The 19,235-nt window shown below is 37.3% G+C and overlaps 1 protein-coding gene across 2 annotated transcripts in view; it reads right to left on the bottom strand.

Annotated features, from left to right (window-relative positions):
* Nucleotides 1-1,549, bottom strand: part of LOC124356595 (zinc finger protein 79-like) — a 161,629-nt gene extending 160,080 nt beyond the window's left edge. For both annotated transcript variants that reach the window (XM_046807688.1, XM_046807689.1), the window contains exon 1: nt 1,204-1,549. In XM_046807688.1, the coding sequence (XP_046663644.1) occupies nt 1,204-1,407 (204 nt within the window). In that variant the 5' untranslated portion in view covers nt 1,408-1,549. The remainder of the gene's footprint in view (nt 1-1,203) is intronic.
* Between the last annotated feature and the right edge of the window lie 17,686 nt (nt 1,550-19,235).

Below are 19,235 nucleotides of genomic sequence, written 5' to 3'. Positions count from 1 at the left end.
AAAGGTATTTTTATCTTTATTTATTAATATTTGAATAGCAAAAATAGTTCTGATCAATATAATTAAGGACATCCAATAATTCATCATAAACTTAATGTGTGCTCAACAGAAAATATATTGAAAAATTTAAATTTTTCATTTAAAGATAAGATTTTGTAATGAATAAAGAAGCCAAGAAGCCGTGCAATGTATATTGTTTAGTTCAACAATTAATAAAAATTATTTGTTTACCTAAAGTACATTATGGTGTCACGTTTGGGTTTATTGTGGTTTAAATAATCTCCGAATCTATTAACAGTTAAACATTTTAAAATATTCGAATAGGAAAATTATTAAATATCAAATGTTGTACAACTAACATCTTATATTACATTTGACTAACAATTAAAATAATCGTAAATAATTTTCCATTGATTTAGTATAACTATTCATGATTAAACTTTGTGAACTCATTGGTTCACATTTAAGTATTGGTTTTTAGTACAAATTGAATTCTTGTCAGCTGTGGTGGATTTTATTAGGCTATTAATTGTTTTAATTCACGATAACACTGTAATGATTTAGTAAATAACATTATATGTATAACAATTGTCATTAGGCTCCTAATAGTCATTTAATCAAAGTTCATATTTCGATTTGTTTGTGCAAAATGTGCTGTACAATATTAAAGTACGTATATGTGAAAATGGTATCGTGCATTATTGTTATATTATAATTGGTGATAGCGTTCTGGTATTTAGTTGTACATCTTGTACATCAAGTTATTTTGGTGGGAAGACCTAAAGATATTCGTGTTTAATTAACATATGGAAAACTATAAATTTATATTGCTTCAACAGATTCATTGAGTTTTTCTTAGTCAATTTAACAAATTCAATGAAATATTTGATTGAAAGGCCTCATAAAAGAATGTCTAGTAAAATTCCAGAGTGACTTTAACGTTAGGTAGAACTGAAGTTCCACCATTTTTCTATACGTAGATCACATTTTAGTACCCATACACATTGTGTTATTTCGTAATTTTTGATCAAAATATCTATTTTATTGTTTTTCAGACTATTATTGAACTATACAATCTTTTAGAGTTTTTGGGGTAGAATTATTAGTGAAAAAACTCTTCAGAATGCAATAGTAGTAAATTATTTGACTGTGATAATATACAAATTGTAATGTGTAATGTAAACAAATATAAAGAGGACTCACGTCATTATCGTCGAGGTAGCTGTAGACCTCGAGCTTGTCAAGCCTGATAGTGCCTTGAAAGGGGTATATCAGCGTGCCCTGGGGGATTTTGGCATTGGTCCAAACGTTGACATTCACCTCCGGTCCTCGCTTCTTGGGGAACCGGCCGTCAGGGGGCGTCAGCACCAGAGAGAACTCCTGAGGAATCAGCACGCAAGTCTCCATCGCTGTCTATCGGGCAACAACTCAGACAAACAAAACAACCGCCGGCTTCAGACCATCGTCTTATCGGCGCGTAAGTAGATAACACTGTCCAGCACTCGACGACACAGGAGTCGCAGCCGCGGGAAGTCGAGTCGGCCGCCGGTCCAAGACTACTGGGAAGTGCAAGGTCGGGCGGCACGTGGTCGCTCCCTCCACGGTCTTCAGGAGGCGGACCCCGTCTTGGCCAATCGCGGCGCGGTCCGCCGTTCTTTGACGGCTCCTCCACCAATAGCGGTGCCCCCCGACAGTACAGGTAGCCGATAGCCGCCTACCCTTTCAATGACCGGCCGCTATCGTTAATGCGATCTGAACCGAATCCAGTCCCACCTTATCGGATCTCCCTCTGTTTACAATAGGGTCGCCCGTGGCACTCTTAGATCAATGAATCGGACTTCAAAAACAGATTACAAAATAATCTTCCATCTACATTTAATTTGTTCACAAATTGCGTCCACTTATCTCGGCCATCGGTTATGTATTAGCTCCCGTTTCCAATGCGGTACTAAATGAGCTTCGTGTAATTTATGGCGATAGGAGCAATGCGGTCCGGACCGGAAAGGGTGAGACGAACGTTATCTCTCACTTTCGGTCTACAGCCGGGTTAACTTATTGAGTCCACTTTCGTTATTAGTATTGTTGATAAAAGTAAGTCAACCCAACAGATTTCCTTTCTGCACTAGCGTACGTAATGAGCGTGGCCAACATATGTATCTTTCCTAGTTCCATTAATTTGCAATAACTGAAAACCAAAAGTTGAGTTGCATCAGGAACGTCTGTTATAAAGTAACAGAGTATTTTTTGACATTAAACAATGCTTCGATGAAGAGTGAATGAAGAACATCCCATGAAGGGACATGTACCATCATAGAACTCGATTTTGCATGAAGATAAAAGTCCCATCTACACAGCTCAGTTAGTTATAGAGATATTTCCCTGAGTTGGAGTTTTTAACGTCACCAAATCCTAAAGAAACACATGCATCAACATAAACCTTGATCTTGCGTATATAGATACGTTCTATGTAAAGTTTCATATTTATAAGCTAACTCGTTTCCGATATATCCCATTTAATAATAGGCTTTGCTACTGGTCAGCTAAATCATATGGTCTTGCCTATGTAGAATTGAAGGTTCATGCTTAATAGGTTCTTGATATAATAATAATAATAATAATAACAATAATAATAATAATAATGTTGTCTTTATTTTCATCAAGCGTTTCTCAGTTACATACAGAACAACTATCGTCACATACAACATATACATGAAAATGAAATACAAATAAATAATGAAAATCTATACATTAAGCAAATTTTGCCTCATATTATTCTTAAATGTAGCTATTGAACAATTGTTTCACGTTTGGTGGGAGGTCGTTGTACAATTTCGGGCCGAAATAAGAGAAGCTCCTTCTTCCCAACTCCAGCCTAACTTTGGGAAAGTGAACAAGATTCCCATGGCGGGTTCTGCGCTAAGAGACCTCATCCCGAAATGAGAGCTTCTCACTAAGGTACTGAGGCTCCTGATTAACAAGAGCCTTGTGGACCATGCAGCACGTCATGACCCTGCAGACGGTCTCTACCGACATCATCCCAGCGGCATCTCTGTAAGGAGAGATATGCTCAAATCGTTGCAAATTAAAAATGAAACGGATTGCAGAGTTTTGCAACTTTTGAATGCGATGCATGTCTTCTCCAGAAATGCTATTCCCGTAGGCTGGGAAACAGTAGGCGAAAACGGACAGGACTAGTGACTGCATGATACGTAGTTTCGCAGACTCAGGCAGAAAGATCTCTAAATCTGTAGAGTCCCCTCTGTCTACCGAGTGCTCGTTGACAGGCATGCGTGATGTTATGCAATTATTCCCTGAGTGATATGCTTCGCTGACAGCCAAATCATATGAATCATGCACAATCATTGAAATCGGCCATACGTTTGTAGAAGTAAATATTCATGCAAAATCTTAACTCGCTTTAGAGATTCTCCTGACAGACAAGGAGAAGAGAAGTTTTATGGTGTCCAAAAGATAGCCTTCGCTGATGCTCGTCAAATGAAGGATGTAGGGTCTAACAGAACCCAAACCAAGAATTAATAACATAACCAAAAAAATAATTTTAACAAATAAGTACCGTAAAGAACAATATTACTACTATAATATTATGCAGTAATACAACAAAATAATAATCCCATTTCTAAGTACCTATACACATTAAATGTGTAACAAATTTTGTTAAGCCAAATATGCATATTAAGATATAGGAACTGTTCATTAGAGCGTACACAGTTATACTATTTAATGAAACCACAGTATAATTCCAGATCTGATTTAAAAATGTAAAATACCAATAACTCTTGTAAAACGTATTTTAACTAAAAATAAACTAAATAAATAAAATCGCACCTACGGCTTTTAAATGTTTAGGAATGTTTGTTAATTACAATCCTAAAGCTAAAACCGTATTGCTTAACGTGACTCTTTAGGAATAGCAATGACATTTCAGCTCTGATTTGTTGAAACCACTAGAACATGGTCTATAGCATAGTTGCCGTACATACCGCAACCAGCTCTAAAGTGCCAAGCGCCGCACAGGCTGGAAAAGGTAAGTAGTTTCGCCCTTGATCTATTGTGACAAGCGATAAATAGAAACTGACCGTAGCGCTGTTTGATCTTTCAGTTGAGGTTGTCATACAGCTCTACATGAGGTGCACGTTGTCAACCCCAGACCTTTTTAGGAGTTCGCTGACAGAAAACCATCTAGAAGAAGTTGGAGTAGAGGCTTGTTAGCATAGTGGTATAGTAGGTACCACAAAGTTCACATCATAGTGTGGATGTTATGTAAAACCTTCCCCGGCCAGTCTCGGGTAAATTTAGTATGTCTGTTTCTGTTGGGTTTCAATAAACTGTTATCAACAGTTCTCCTTCTTCAAGTTGTAATCATTGAGAAACACCAGGATTTTTTCTTTTCCTATGTCCAGACAAATCCAAACGTAACCAAACTGCATTTCAACTGGATTTACGTGGATTGTAAATCAATATTCCTTATAGAAGAGACATGCTTCATGTTTTGATCTGTTGACTCAATCAATAAATCTGGTCCAAATTCATTGAACTTATCGATTCAGAAATGAAATATCTCCAAGTGTCCCCGATTTTCAGTTGAAGGCTGAATAAAGTTTGCTTTTTATGAACACAGCATTTGATTGATTATGGATAGAAATCAGAATTTATCCCACTCACCAAAGCGATGCGTTGGATACATGTTCAATACAAATTTATCCAATGGTACGTTCCTACTTTTTGCAATAAATCTACAAATGGTGAAAAAGTCACGGACATTATGAATCGATTCGTCCTTGCGACCTGTAAAAGAGGCTACAATCAAATTGTGAGTGGCACTCTGGGTTATAGAACATTCAGAAGGTTCTATAATCTAGGGTACCACTCTTATCATAAGTGCGGAATTTACAATAAGTAACTTTTCAATGGAAATGGCTGTTCAATACGGTGATAACCCGCTATTGAAGTTAGCTTTCTAGGTGTCCAGCTGTTTTTTGTTGCATCACATTATCTGAATTTAGCCACTCAATTTTACTGTTTACTTACTTTAAATCCCAACCTTTGAACCCAAGTGTGTCAGGAGTAACTGGTATTTTGTGTTTTGCACTACTTGGCATATTGTAACTGAAAAGCTATACAACCATCTGAGCAACCTTCACTGATATGTAATGAACTGATCTCTATGACTCCTTGGCTTCAGAATCTATAGATGCAAGAGTACCTCACAATCATGTAACGCCCTTCAGTTTTACAAAGTCTACCTATGGAATCTTTAAGGCTTCAGAACACCTTGCTTCCTAGCTATCACGACTGGTAGAGCCATCTCACATTTTGAAGACTTACACGTAAAGACATTTCGCAGTATTTGCACGTCGTTTTACGTTTCCGCCTAACGTGATTTCTCCACCTCAAGTAGCCTTTAGTAAAGTCTGGTTACGTAGGTGACCGTTCTCTAGAAGTCACTGGTCATTTTAGATCCCAAGTTTATAGATCAAATTTGGATCTTAGATATGAATTCCTCCAATAGCCTCAATGTTTACAGTCATCTGAACTGAGGGTTCCCACGTATCTTGGATTCCCCAGAATTTAAAATAATTCGCCTTCTGAAAATTCTGGTCTCTAAAAGCTCCCACCTTTAACTCAGGGGTTTAAAAGCTTCGACTCTTAGAAATTTAGAGCTAAGCACGCATGATCTGTCCAGCTTCTGCCCAGTGATATCACATCTTGTAACTTGGAGAGCACTGTTTGTATGACCAAGTGGTTTCTGACACTGTTATATCAATAATTGAAAACCTAAGTTCTTAGAAAACTCCAGATTCTATGTAATTGACCATAGGAGTCGCTTGATGTCTATAACATTCCTAATTCTGTGAATTTTTGGACTATCTAGCATGCAGGTAATCGATTGAAATCTCTGCAGCTCAATAACCCTTCAATAACCACGGTCATTCGAAGATTTTATATCAATTTCAGCTAGGGGCTAGGGAAATTTGGAAATTCTGCAGAAATTCCTTTTTTGAGCAATATGGTCACTGGGATTTCCCAGAATTCTGTATAAGATACAGAACTATGAAAAATGCTAGACTCCAAATCTGTTATCTGTGAAATGATCCTCCTACTCTTGTTATCAGGATCAATTAACAAAGACCATCTAGGGTCTAGGAGCATCTAACACCCAGTGTAATGAGAATACCTGAATGGGAACCTGGCCTATGCGATACCCATGTACGTTAGCCATAGTACCTGGATACTTGCATCCTTCCAAGTCTGCAGTTTACAGTACCAGGTGAACTACAGATTTTCCTTATGACTTCCTTCAGTCGTAACCGGTTTCTAGAACTACTGAAGTAGTTCCAGTATTCAGACCTGTGGAAGCAGATCTCACCACTTGGGACATTGGAAACGGCTAGGAACACTATTGCCAGTCTTATAGCAGGTCGTTTCCTAGTATTTAGTACCTGCCACGAAGTAAGACGACCTTGTCTCTTAGGATGCTTGGCTCTATAAAATCGTCAACTTACAGAAGTCGCACAGTCATAGTCTATCACCAACTAACCTAGAAAAACCATTGCATCAGGGACCATCAACCACTTGGCTTTATAGTCTCTGGCTGCTCTAGCCATAGGATTTGCAAGAACTCTAGTCCTCAGCATTGGGTTACACATACTTAAGGGCCGCCTTTAATCTCTGGAATGTCTATAAATCCAGTAGAATTCCGTGTTTTTAGTATGTGTTCATTTACACTTGTTTTTCTCGTTTTATAGCGAGACTTCCAGCACTTGGATCACTTCCAATTATTTTTCACCGCATAAAATACAAAGTGAGTCTGGGATTTACCATTAGAATTTTTAAATTTATTTATTTATGTGATTCAGTAGCGCATTTCTATGGAAACACGTGTGCCTTTTGCTTGCCTTTCGAGGTTAACACTAAAATGTATTTAATGCAATAAAATACTTATTTATGATATAACCTATGTCTCAATAGACATGTTCTGTTACTTACCATTCATACCCTAGGATTCCATTCTTTTATTTTCATATTGTAGCCATTTCAAACTTTTAAAAAATTACTAATTTTTATTATATCATCGGTTAGTTTCAAAACTCTTTCTCTTGGACCCCGTTCTCTTCGCATGCAAAATACTCAGTAACCAATCTGAATTAAATAAACCATCCAGGAAAGAAAGATATATGCATTCATAGAACGTCCAGAACAATCGTATTTGCATAAATCTTGGCTGCACTACATTCACTGGAAAGTAGTGCAGTAACAATAATAAAATATCACTTATCACAAGGGATTTACCTACCACCTGTTGGTAAAATCCCTTGCTTACATTATTACGTGTGACCTGATGGAAACTGTAAATTATTTAGGCATACTGTAAAGGCACTCAATTATAACCAATCTACCTGTAAGTTAATATTTTATCCAAAAAGTGTACAGCCTTGGTCAATATGTAAGCATCTACGGGAATAAGTGTTATTAATAAAGCATTATTCCGATCTTCACATAACGAAGCTATGGAAGGAAGGATTAATTTTGAATTTAGCTCCAGTTCACCTTCTTTTTATGGCAGCGTCTGGTATCTAACGCTGTCTCAGGCTTAAGTCCTGGAATCTGGAGTCATGTTCGTCTGAAAAGATCCAAGGAAAGTTGTCGACGAAAAAGCTCAAAACGAAAAATTTACATCGTTTCGACATCAGAGACACCTATAAATACAGTAGGTGAAGTGGTAGTCTCATTGTCTCATCAGGTGCACAATTGAGTGCACTACGATGTGATAGAGACGATCTCTAAGCACGGTGGAGCAACCGGGTTTTCTACACGTCGAAGCTATGGTAGGAAGGGTTAATTCAATTGAATTTATTCAATTCATTCGGATCTGGATTTCATCGAAAGGGGCACAATAAATATTATGTCTTAACATTTAAGCATTTTTTATGCATAACAAAATCACATAACAATCTGTCAACTAGTTTTACACAATATAATATGGGCAGATAATATAATACTGAATTCTGGTATTCATTCAGTTAAAACGGTTTTTTATGAAGGAACATATATTTAGTAAGATTGCACTCAACCAACAACCTAATTTGTTAATTATGTCTCATATACACAACACCAGCCTTTGCGTCATAACTGAACCTATATAAAGAGATTCATAAAGAACCGTAAACCCGTTTTGTTAAAGATATTGGAAACAATTGTACTCACACTATTCTTGACTATAAGCTATAGGAACTTTAGTATTAGCAAATATTGTCTGCGGCTGGAGCTCACGTAGTTTTGACACCAATACAAGAGGTGACCCTAGGCACAAGTGCAAGGGTTTAGGATCGGTCTCATTCCCGCCTTATTAGTTAACTAATCCACTTCCCCAATCTTCCAATATTTTACATTCCACAAAATAAACATAAAGAAGGTGAGTAATGATGGAAGTATATTTAATTCGCTCAACTTCCACACCTGGAGACACGTGATTTCGTGCAGCTCTTGCAGCTCTGGTAGTCATCTTGCCCACCTACAAATTTCGTATAACTTCCTCAAGGTGTTTCTCGTGTTGACATACTAAACTTTCAGATATGTGATTCACACTTGTACCGAATGGACGAAACATATGGGGTTGGATATCACTGAGGTCTTAACAATAAATACTCGATTTGCGAAGTTTACTTATAAGTTTAATTGTGGTCATTAAAACCTACAAGCACCAATTCTAGGTGAAAAAATAAAATAATATCTTGCCACGTTGCTGGCAAATTAAATTAATGATGAACTTAAATGATATCTTGGGGATGGGCCTAACGCTGTCAATGTTCTTTCGAATTTTTCCTACAAACGTATGAAACATTTACTAAAACATTTACTCATTTACTAAAAATTTAAAATTGACTTTTTTTCACGTCGATATCGACTCACATGTGCGGCATCAGTATCTTGGCTCGACATTGCAGCTGTCATCGGAAAAAGTGAAGATTAGTAGACTATAAGTCCAAAACATGAATACTGCAAGTACTCGAAGTTGTACTCGTACTCATAGTTAAAGAGCATCGTAAACTCGCCTAAAACAAAATAACGAGAGCATTAGCCATTTATCGAGACAACTTAAAATCACGCCAACGTGGTCTCGCCAGAAGGAAATCGCCACAACTATTATCTATATTACTATTCCAAATAAAACATAATCAACGGTAATTTACTTTACTATTTACAATTTTACTTGCTACTACATTCAAATTAGATGTCTCGCATGAAAGGGCTAATTTATAATAGGAAAATATAAATTTTACTTACGGACAAGGCGCGCGAGGTGTTGCTTGGCAGCAAGATGTTCAGCTACAATGTTCGAGAGAGAAAATATTATTACGCGTGCCAAGTAGGTTATTATTCCGCCAAGAATTTACTTCCAAGAAAATCGGAGTAAAATTATACTAACCAGTAACGAGTAACAGGGTTGCGAAAACATGTATTATATAAAATTAAACTAAATAACGGTTCAAACTTTTTAAGAACCCTGCTCTCTTAGGTCTAAATCCCACACCAAGTGAACCAGTCTTTGACTGGTTTCTGTATACTGGCTACTTTTTAGAAACTCTTACTAGAAACAAGAAACTACATAGAAACTGTACTTGTCACCTCAATGTCATAGACGTCACCTCTCTCACAGACCATATCGGGCAAACCGCGTCCTTTTCCTTGTCACCAGAGCAAACGACTATGCTCGTCAAACTGAGAAGTCCCTAGACCACTATCTCTCCCGCAGGTGGTCTGGAACTGGATATTCTCTCTCATGGAGAGTACTACCATTCTGAACACAAGCGATTCACTTTAATTAACAAACTATATTTTTTACAAACCCTAGTCAAAAATACTGCAGCAGTGTACAAGCTGTACATAAATTTTAATGACCCTACAAAAGTGTATGACTTTTAAATTAAAGTGCGTAAATATGTCATAAAGTACAATCCTATCTTGCTTTGTATGATAAAAATTCTTTTCTCACCATCTTTGTTCACCTTCTGTTTCTGTGTGTGTTTTTTTAATGTTCATCTCATAAAAATTTCTTTTTTTTTTCAATACAATAATTGGTTTCAAAAGCGTGGTTCAAACTGTAATAATTAAAAAATTAGAGATGTCATCAAAATTGTACAAGAATAATGAATGTTCCTGACATTTTCCACCGTTCAATTATACACAAAATCAGCAACACACTGTTTCCTTCACAATCCTTCTATCGTCAAAAACAAATTTCAAACAAAGAATTTAATTGAGTTACTTTTAAATAAACATTTATTTGTAACATTGACAAGGTTATTTGCTACAGAAATAATAACAAAGTAATGAGACTTTACTGAGCGCTATATTCTATTTACAATACACTAATTGGCGTATTGATGTTCTTTAACTGCTGATTAATAATCAATTTTATATCTGAAATCAAGTTATTTACGTTTTCAAATAGAGTAATTATTTCCATAGAAAATATTGTTATGATCGATATGATTATTGTTATAATACCGATCGACAAACAATATACTCGTCACCACACAGAAACCTCTGTGACCCACACTATGTAATTTTGTAAGCTATAAAAATTAATTGTAATTTGATTTGATTTCAATAATAAAATTTGTAAATCCATTGTAATAAAGAAATTAATACTGTGATTGAAACAGGATTTTTCGGACATTTGCCATTGTTCAGTGATACAAGAAATCAGTAACACTACGTTTCGAGATCTGCAATCTGATTTCTTCTTCAGGAAAATAACTAATCTAAAACATAATTACAAACTATGTTAAAATAAACCGATCACATCCGAGCGTTGTGACAAGCGTGAGTCAGGAATCACAACCACCGCAGATCTCGAAACGTAGTGTTACTGATTTTTTTTGTTTCACTGAACGATGGCAAATGTCTGGAAAATCTTGTTTCCTTCACAATCTTTCCATCGTCAAAAACAAACTTCAAACAAAAAAACTAGTACTATTGTTATCGTTACTATACTGCAACACTATGAAATTACTATTGTGTTCATATAAAAATAGCTGGAAGCATTAAAATTAACGCATGGATCTAGAATAAAACGGACGCGTTAATTGCGCGAATAAATGCAAAAGACAATAAATTTATTTTAACTACAATTTATAGTACAAGATTGTATTGATGCTAAGAATTTGGGTTCAAAACATTTCCTAGTATTTTCATAATTAAGTTAAAAAAATTAAATAAAATTGTATTGTCGACATTACGATATTTGTTAATTAACATCACTAAATACAGTTAATGTGTGTAACAAATGGAACATGGTTACAGATATTTGATTACGTAAGATTCTTCTAAACTAAGTGAATACTGCCGAAATAAATGCAGAGTGCCACCATAAGGAAGCACACTACGCACGACGGCCGCCGTCCCTCAATCGCGGCGTTATCCGGAGATCGGCCCCGTAAAATCACACCCGGCATCTGCAATCGGACAAAACCCGAACAATCGTTAACAAGCTGGGCACAAGGGACTGTATAACAATATATAAGATACCAGATACAGCTGAGATACAATATACAATAAACAATGCGGCATTGTACCTCCGCTTATCGCACCATTAAGTTTTATTGATATTGCCGCTCATCAGGGAACGGCTTGGTAAATTGAATCGGACAATTAGTTGTCGCTACTAGAACATGTTTCTTACCTAATATCTACTGACGTACAATTAGCAGTGACTGCCACAACGCCATAGATGTTTAAACAGTAATTTGGGAGTGCAATGTTATTTGTCGCTACCAGAACATGTTTCTTACCTAATATCTACTGACGTACAATTAGTATTGGCTGCCACAACGCCATAGATGTTTAAACAGTAACTTGGGAGTGCAGTGTTATTTGTCGCTACCAGAACATGTTTCTTACCTAATATCTACTGACGTACAATTAGTATTGGCTGCCACAACGCCATAGATGTTTAAACAGTAACTTGGGAGTGCAGTGTTATTTGTCGCTACCAGAACATGTTTCTTACCTAATATCTACTGACGTACAATTAGCAGTGGCTGCCACAACGCCATAGATGTTTAAACAGTAACTTGGGAGTGCAGTGTTATTTGTCGCTACCAGAACATGTTTCTTACCTAATATCTACTGACGTACAATTAGTATTGGCTGCCACAACGCCATAGATGTTTAAACAGTAATTTGGGAGTGCAATGTTATTTGTCGCTACCAGAACATGTTTCTTCTCTAATATATACTGACGTACAATTAGTATTGGCTGCCACAACGCCATAGATGTTTAAACAGTAACTTGGGAGTGCAGTGTTATTTGTCGCTACCAGAACATGTTTCTTACCTAATATCTACTGACGTACAATTAGCAGTGGCTGCCACAACGCCATAGATGTTTAAACAGTAACTTGGGAGTGCAGTGTTATTTGTCGCTACCAGAACATGTTTCTTACCTAATATCTACTGACGTATAATTAGTATTGGCTGCCACAACGCCATAGATGTTTAAACAGTAATTTGGGAGTGCAATGTTATTTGTCGCTACCAGAACATGTTTCTTACCTAATATCTACTGACGTACAATTAGTATTGGCTGCCACAACGCCATAGATGTTTAAACAGTAACTTGGGAGTGCAGTGTTATTTGTCGCTACCAGAACATGTTTCTTACCTAATATCTACTGACGTACAATTAGTATTGGCTGCCACAACGCCATAGATGTTTAAACAGTAACTTGGGAGTGCAGTGTTATTTGTCGCTACCAGAACATGTTTCTTACCTAATATCTACTGACGTACAATTAGCAGTGGCTGCCACAACGCCATAGATGTTTAAACAGTAACTTGGGAGTGCAGTGTTATTTGTCGCTACCAGAACATGTTTCTTACCTAATATCTACTGACGTACAATTAGTATTGGCTGCCACAACGCCATAGATGTTTAAACAGTAATTTGGGAGTGCAATGTTATTTGTCGCTACCAGAACATGTTTCTTCTCTAATATATACTGACGTACAATTAGCAGTGCTGCCACAACGCCATAGATGTTTAAACAGTAATTTGGGAGTGCAATGTTATTTGTCGTTACCAGAACATGCTTCTTCTCTAATATCTACTGACGTACAAAAACCAGTTAAGATTATTTAATTGAAACGTATCAGCGAAGTTGTGATTCAAATACATGTTAATGTACTAAACATGAGAAATATAATACGAATTTGTTATGATGAATGATTTAACAAAATGTATAAGCTATAATACCAACGTGTGGAGAGTATCGTGTGCAATTATAAAAGAGTTATAAAAGAGTATGAAAGTGAGCGTATAAGTAAATAAGAATTGTTTTGATACACAAGAGTCTTATGGCCAATTAATTTGATCTCGAAGAAAAGTAATTCTCAAGTGTTTTACTTTTAAACAACATTATTTTAAAAATTGCTTTCTGTACGATATTTAAGGGCTTGAGAAAAGTTATGAAAGCAACACCATAGACTATAATACCAAACTAAAGTTGGGGTGAGCCAACTTAATTCTTAATAAGCCATTTTAATTTCTTATCTGTGAGAACCTCTCGTAATTTTCTGAAGGGAAAATGTACTCAAGTAAATAAAAAAAAACGTTCTCAGTATAACTATTAAAGCACTTACCATTCGTTATTTACGTTTTGTACATATAAAAAAAATCATAGTAAGCTCCTAAAAAGTACAAACACACGTCTAAATGAAATTTTTAATGTTATGCTAAGAAAAGGAATGCGTGTAATTGATTTGAATAATTGAACATTGTAGAAAACTGTATTCTAAAACTGAATTTAATGATCGTTCAACAAGAAGGAAGATTGACTAAGTAACTCTAAGAAGTACTTGTGGAGGAGGAAGATGATGAAGATCGATGTAGCTGCCGGACGACTCGTCTGTAGATTGTTGCATGGAGACGAATGAATGGACCAAGGGCCGGATGATGCTGGTGTGATTAAGGGTGGTAATAGCCTCGATCACGTGACTGCCTGGCAAAAACAGCGCTTGTAGAGAGGAGAGACGCACACGCACGTCACGCCAGGTAGCTGTCTGTAATCAGGCGTTAACACGGAGTCTTGTGTCCCGCAGGGCTTTAGTTTGGAACCGATAATGTTCCGATATAAACGTCTGCCTTGAATTGGTTATGAAACTCGGGGTTAAGAAACTGTGGGGGCACACGCACCTTACGGTTTGCGGTTGGAAATATTTGAAAAGTGGAGTTTGGTGTTCTGCAGGGCTTTAGTTTGGAATCGATAATGTTCCGATATAAACGTCTGCCTTGAATTAGTTATGAAACTCGGGGTTAAGACACTTTTGGCGGCACACGCACCTTATGGTTGGCGGTTGGAATCATTTAAAAAGTGGAGTTTGGTGTTCCGCAGGGCTTTAGTTTGGAACCGATAATGTACCGATATAAACGTCTGCCTTGAATTGGTTATGAAACTCGGGGTCAAGAAACTGTGGCGGCACACGCACCTTACGGTTGGCGGTTGGAATCATTTGAAAAGTGGAGTTTGGTGTTCCGCAGGGCTTTAGTTTGGAACCGATAATGTTCCGATATAAACGTCTGCCTTAAATTGGTTATGAAACTCGGGGTTAAGAAACTGTGGCGGCACACGCACTTACGGTTTGTGGTTGGAATCGTTTAAAAACTGGAGTTTGGTGTTCCGCAAGGATTTTCGATTAATCTTGTTATGTATTCAATGTTTGATTGGATTAGTTTTAAACTTCCATAGAGTAATATTAGTATTACTGAGAAATTACCTGATTAAAATGCTTTACTTTTGGGCGATTTAAACGTGAAAACAGACTATCCATTTTCAGGATCGATGAAGAAGAAATCATACCTATTTTATCAGTCTTATTGTAAAAGTTACAACTCATAAATCTCTTAACAAGGTCTAAAACATTCAGTTATTTGAATCGGTTACATTATTAGAAATCAAAACGTATTAGAGGACAATGACTGGGGAAATAGATTTTCCCGGATTGGCATAAATCGAAAACAGGGTTTTGGCAGGGAACCAAGGTGATGCAGTTCGCTGGCAGGGCAGAGCGGTAGCAGCGGGCGGAACTAGTTTCTCCACAGCAGCGTCTGATGCGTGTGCGAACTGGACATGAGGGCATCGTATACATATCACCTGCGTGCATACGGGCATACGCCTTGGGCTAGGTACCACTTATAACTATATTCAGCGATCATTATTTTAGTTACTTCTTGTGCTGATAGGTTCATTTAAATAAAGTTATATAATACCTAAACAAAAGGACTTGGATAGGTTTGTTTAGTGATAACCTGTAAAAGTGTTTATTAAGTTTCCAAGTAGTGGGAGAATTTTCATATACATTATTACCGGTACAAACATTGAGCTCCGCTTCATAACATGTCACGGTCAGTCAAACTAGCCCAACGAGTGAAACAATCAATTTTTGAGAGCCTCCAAACTTCAAAAGAAATCGATTCGGATAATTGCAAACATTTGTTTTAGAGATTCATGCCGACCAGCCTTCAAAAACTTGTAACTGTTGACTCTGCCCTGTCTATAAATCCTGGAAACAGTTACATTCTGTATGTCCAAATGTACCCTGATGAGGGGCCGTGACGTACATGGATATGAGATATGAGACAGAGACAACCACCGTCCTGGAAAACACAGAACTGTGCTTTATGAACACTTGCCTTCCCAAGCTGGTGTCCATTTTATAAACAGATTGCCAGCTTCCATTAAAAATGCACCAACACCTAAGGCGTTAAAACCCGTCTTAAACGCTTTTTAGCGTCAGTAGCATTTTATAATGTCGGCGAGTTTTTGGTATGTAACTGGGAGACCACCGTTTTGAAAATAGACCCTGGCATTGAAAATGGTGAAAATTAGCGAGTGACTGGAGTGAATGAGTGCAAAATTTGTATGTGTGAATGTGGCACTGTGGTATGATCGCAAAATGTTATATTAAATGGCTGAATTTTACACAATATAATATACATTGTTTACGGTAGTAAAAGATTTTAATTTGAAAACCAATAAGCACGATTTATTCCAGCTTTTGCAGTTCTGCAGAGGCGCAATATACCCACAATATATTCTAACCCAACAGGCCAATTAAGTTGTCAGCCACGTGTTTCTCCCCCAGAATCGACCTGCTCACCGGTCACACGCCATTCGGCGTTTATAAGACCATCTTCCACTGGTTATCGCCATTAATTGCTCGCGTAGTCGTTTCACACGGTGGCAGACCAAACTCTGTACAGCTATATCATCTACATAGTGAGCGGTCAGACACACCGGAGGCATGCGAACTAACACCGACAGCGAGCAGGGGAGTCCCCCGCTATCGGGCTGCGCATCTTGCGTGTAATTAAGCCCTAATTGTGCGCCAACCTCGGTTTCTCAGGGAAAGTATCTGGAGGAAGTACCGTACTTTCTATGCGTGCACTCTTTGTTCTCATAGTCTTTCCTTTTCCTCGGCAAGAGATGACCGCAGCTTTCAATCTTGAGAGACGAAGTTTACACAGATAAAACAACAACATGGTAAGTTCATTTAGTGACTTCCCAGAATTTCAGTCTAATAGAGAATAAAAAAAAAACATGGACATATCTGAGAATGCTGGACAAACCCAGATAAACCCTACTATAAAAAAGTATCCAATTAGCTCACACAAAAGAATAAGAATACCGTGAAGAATACTTAAAGAACAATTCTCTTCACCTCTCAGCTTATATTCTATTACATACAACTATTGAATGAATTAATGTAAACATTTTGGAGCGTTAAAATTTATCTCTCATTGTATGCCGTAGAGACTGTGGAGTTTTATACTAGACGTGTAGACTAATTCTACGAATGACACACAACGAAATTTTATTAAAGTCATAACTTTTTGAAGCAGGATAATGTTATATCAGACATCTCTTATATCTCTTGAATACGTGCGTACATGAATTTGTCTACAATGTGTGTGATAGTCTATAGTAAATATACAAGCATCACACACATCACGCATCAAATCTGCATGAAACAGTTTCAGACATGATTTTTCAACACATTTAATGATTATATATGTTAAGCTGGACTCAAAATTTGGAGAGGTTGGACAAAAGTGTAGTAAAACGAATATGAAGGCGGAAGAGCGTTCTCTTTTCATATTTTTTGATCAGAAGCGAATTATTCTAACAGTCTGTAGTATCAGTTAGCCGTCATAAAAATGCGAATAAAAGTAGATTGCGAAGACAACCCCAGATTATTTCTGAAAGCCCAGTGGTAGAAAAACATGATGTAAAGATTAACTCATTCTAGTTATAAAATGTACTATATTACGTAAGCGAAACAATCTTCCCAAACTAGTTTCTAAGTTAACAAATTCTGAGATATATAGAGATTGGACTTCGAAGGTCGAAACGTTCTTCATTCATATGTTAATAACATAAATGACGTTAAGTTTTACAAAGTCTACATAGTACATATATACATAGTATTATGAATGTTTAAATAGGACAGTTAATATTATATAGTAAAAATTAAAATGGTTGTTGAGCCATTTGTGGATCTTCGTACTCAGATTTCTTCCTCTGTTCGCTTTTAAGTCCTTTGATAGATGATTGAAGGATTTAACAAGCCTTTTCCTGCAGGGTTTTCTTACATTCAGCAAGGTAATGTACTGGGACACTCTAGAAGTCAGCATTGCGTGTGTTCTATTTGTGCAGATCATAGCCACTCAGCAGGTTATCCAAGAGTATTACCACTTCCTGGAGTCCGACTGTTAAAGATCTTTAGTAACTTGAACGCCTCGCTGCAAGCCCCTGGAGTCCGGCCAGGATTCTAATTGCCTTCTTCTGTAAAACAAGGATTCTTCGGATGTTTGCTGTAGGTGGCACCTACCTGCAGTTTTTGGTGTTGTTAGGTCACTTATTCTCTTGACTTTATAAAGTGCATAGATACTAGAATTTAACTTCTTTCAGAGGTTGCCTGCGTCTAGGGTCCAGATTAGATTGCTGTCAAGTATTTTCTTAGAATTCTTTTTTGACTCTCATGTTTTACACCTGGAATCTGTGGTAGCTCGTCATAATGATGTCCATATCCAATCTATGGCAACATCGATAGTCTGTGTGATGAAATATGTTTGATCTGACGGCTAAGTTCTGTCATTAGGTGCAGGATGGTGGGTGTCATCTGCATACGTAATAGTAAGGAAAGATGAACGTCTTTTGAAGATTTTGGAGAATGTCATTGGAATACAATTGAATTGATATTTTAACATCTTTTTGTGAATTTATTACCACAAAAATTTATGAATGAAACCAAAAAACAAGATAAGTATGCTATTTTAACACGCAAAAGTGTAATTGCGGAGATGAGGGGTCGATTGAAAATGTGAAGTAAGAATGAATTCCTGTCCTTAGTCTCCAGAAGGAAACAGAAACCAAGAACAACGAACTACTCGGAGATTGAGTAAGGCCTGTAAACTTTAATTGGGTGTGAGGAAAAGAAAGTTTCGCGGAATCAAGTCTGCGCCCCAGACCTTAAATTTGTCGGGAAAATTAAGGTCAGTGACATTAGCATAGAAGTGGTGGACTGGATGTTGGCGGCCGCGGTCATCGGAAGTTAATGCGCCCGCATGTGTGTGTGTGCGTGTGTGTGTCGGCTACCGGGCCGGCAGCAACATATGGCTGCCACTACATTCCTGGACCTTCCTACAACCTGTAATCACCTATAAGTATTTTAATACTACATCTTCGACTCCAGTTCCTACTAGCTTCATCTCTTATGCCTTTTTTCACTAATGACCCCGGTGCCCCACCCTCCCGACGATAAATATGCTGTAGTAGCTATGGCACCAGTAATCACCAATAAGTATTTTAATACTACATCTTCGACTCCAATTCCTATTTGCTTCATCTCTTATGCCTTTTTTTCACTAATGACCCCGGTGCCCCACCTTCCATACGAAAAATATGCTGTAGTAGCTATAGCACCAGTAATCACCTATAAGTATTTTAATACTACATCTTCGACTCCAGTTCCTACTAGCTTCATCTCTTATGCCTTTTTTCACTAATGACTCCGGTGCCCCACCCTCCCGACGATAAATATGCTGTAGTAGCTATGGCACCAGTAATCACCAATAAGTATTTTAATACTACATCTTCGACTCCAGTTCCTACTAGCTTCATCTCTTATGCCTTTTTTCACTAATGACTCCG

The sequence above is a fragment of the Homalodisca vitripennis genome, chromosome 3, assembly GCF_021130785.1.
Source record: "Homalodisca vitripennis isolate AUS2020 chromosome 3, UT_GWSS_2.1, whole genome shotgun sequence".
Taxonomy (NCBI): domain Eukaryota; kingdom Metazoa; phylum Arthropoda; class Insecta; order Hemiptera; family Cicadellidae; genus Homalodisca; species Homalodisca vitripennis.
This window is presented reverse-complemented; position numbering and strand designations above follow the sequence as displayed.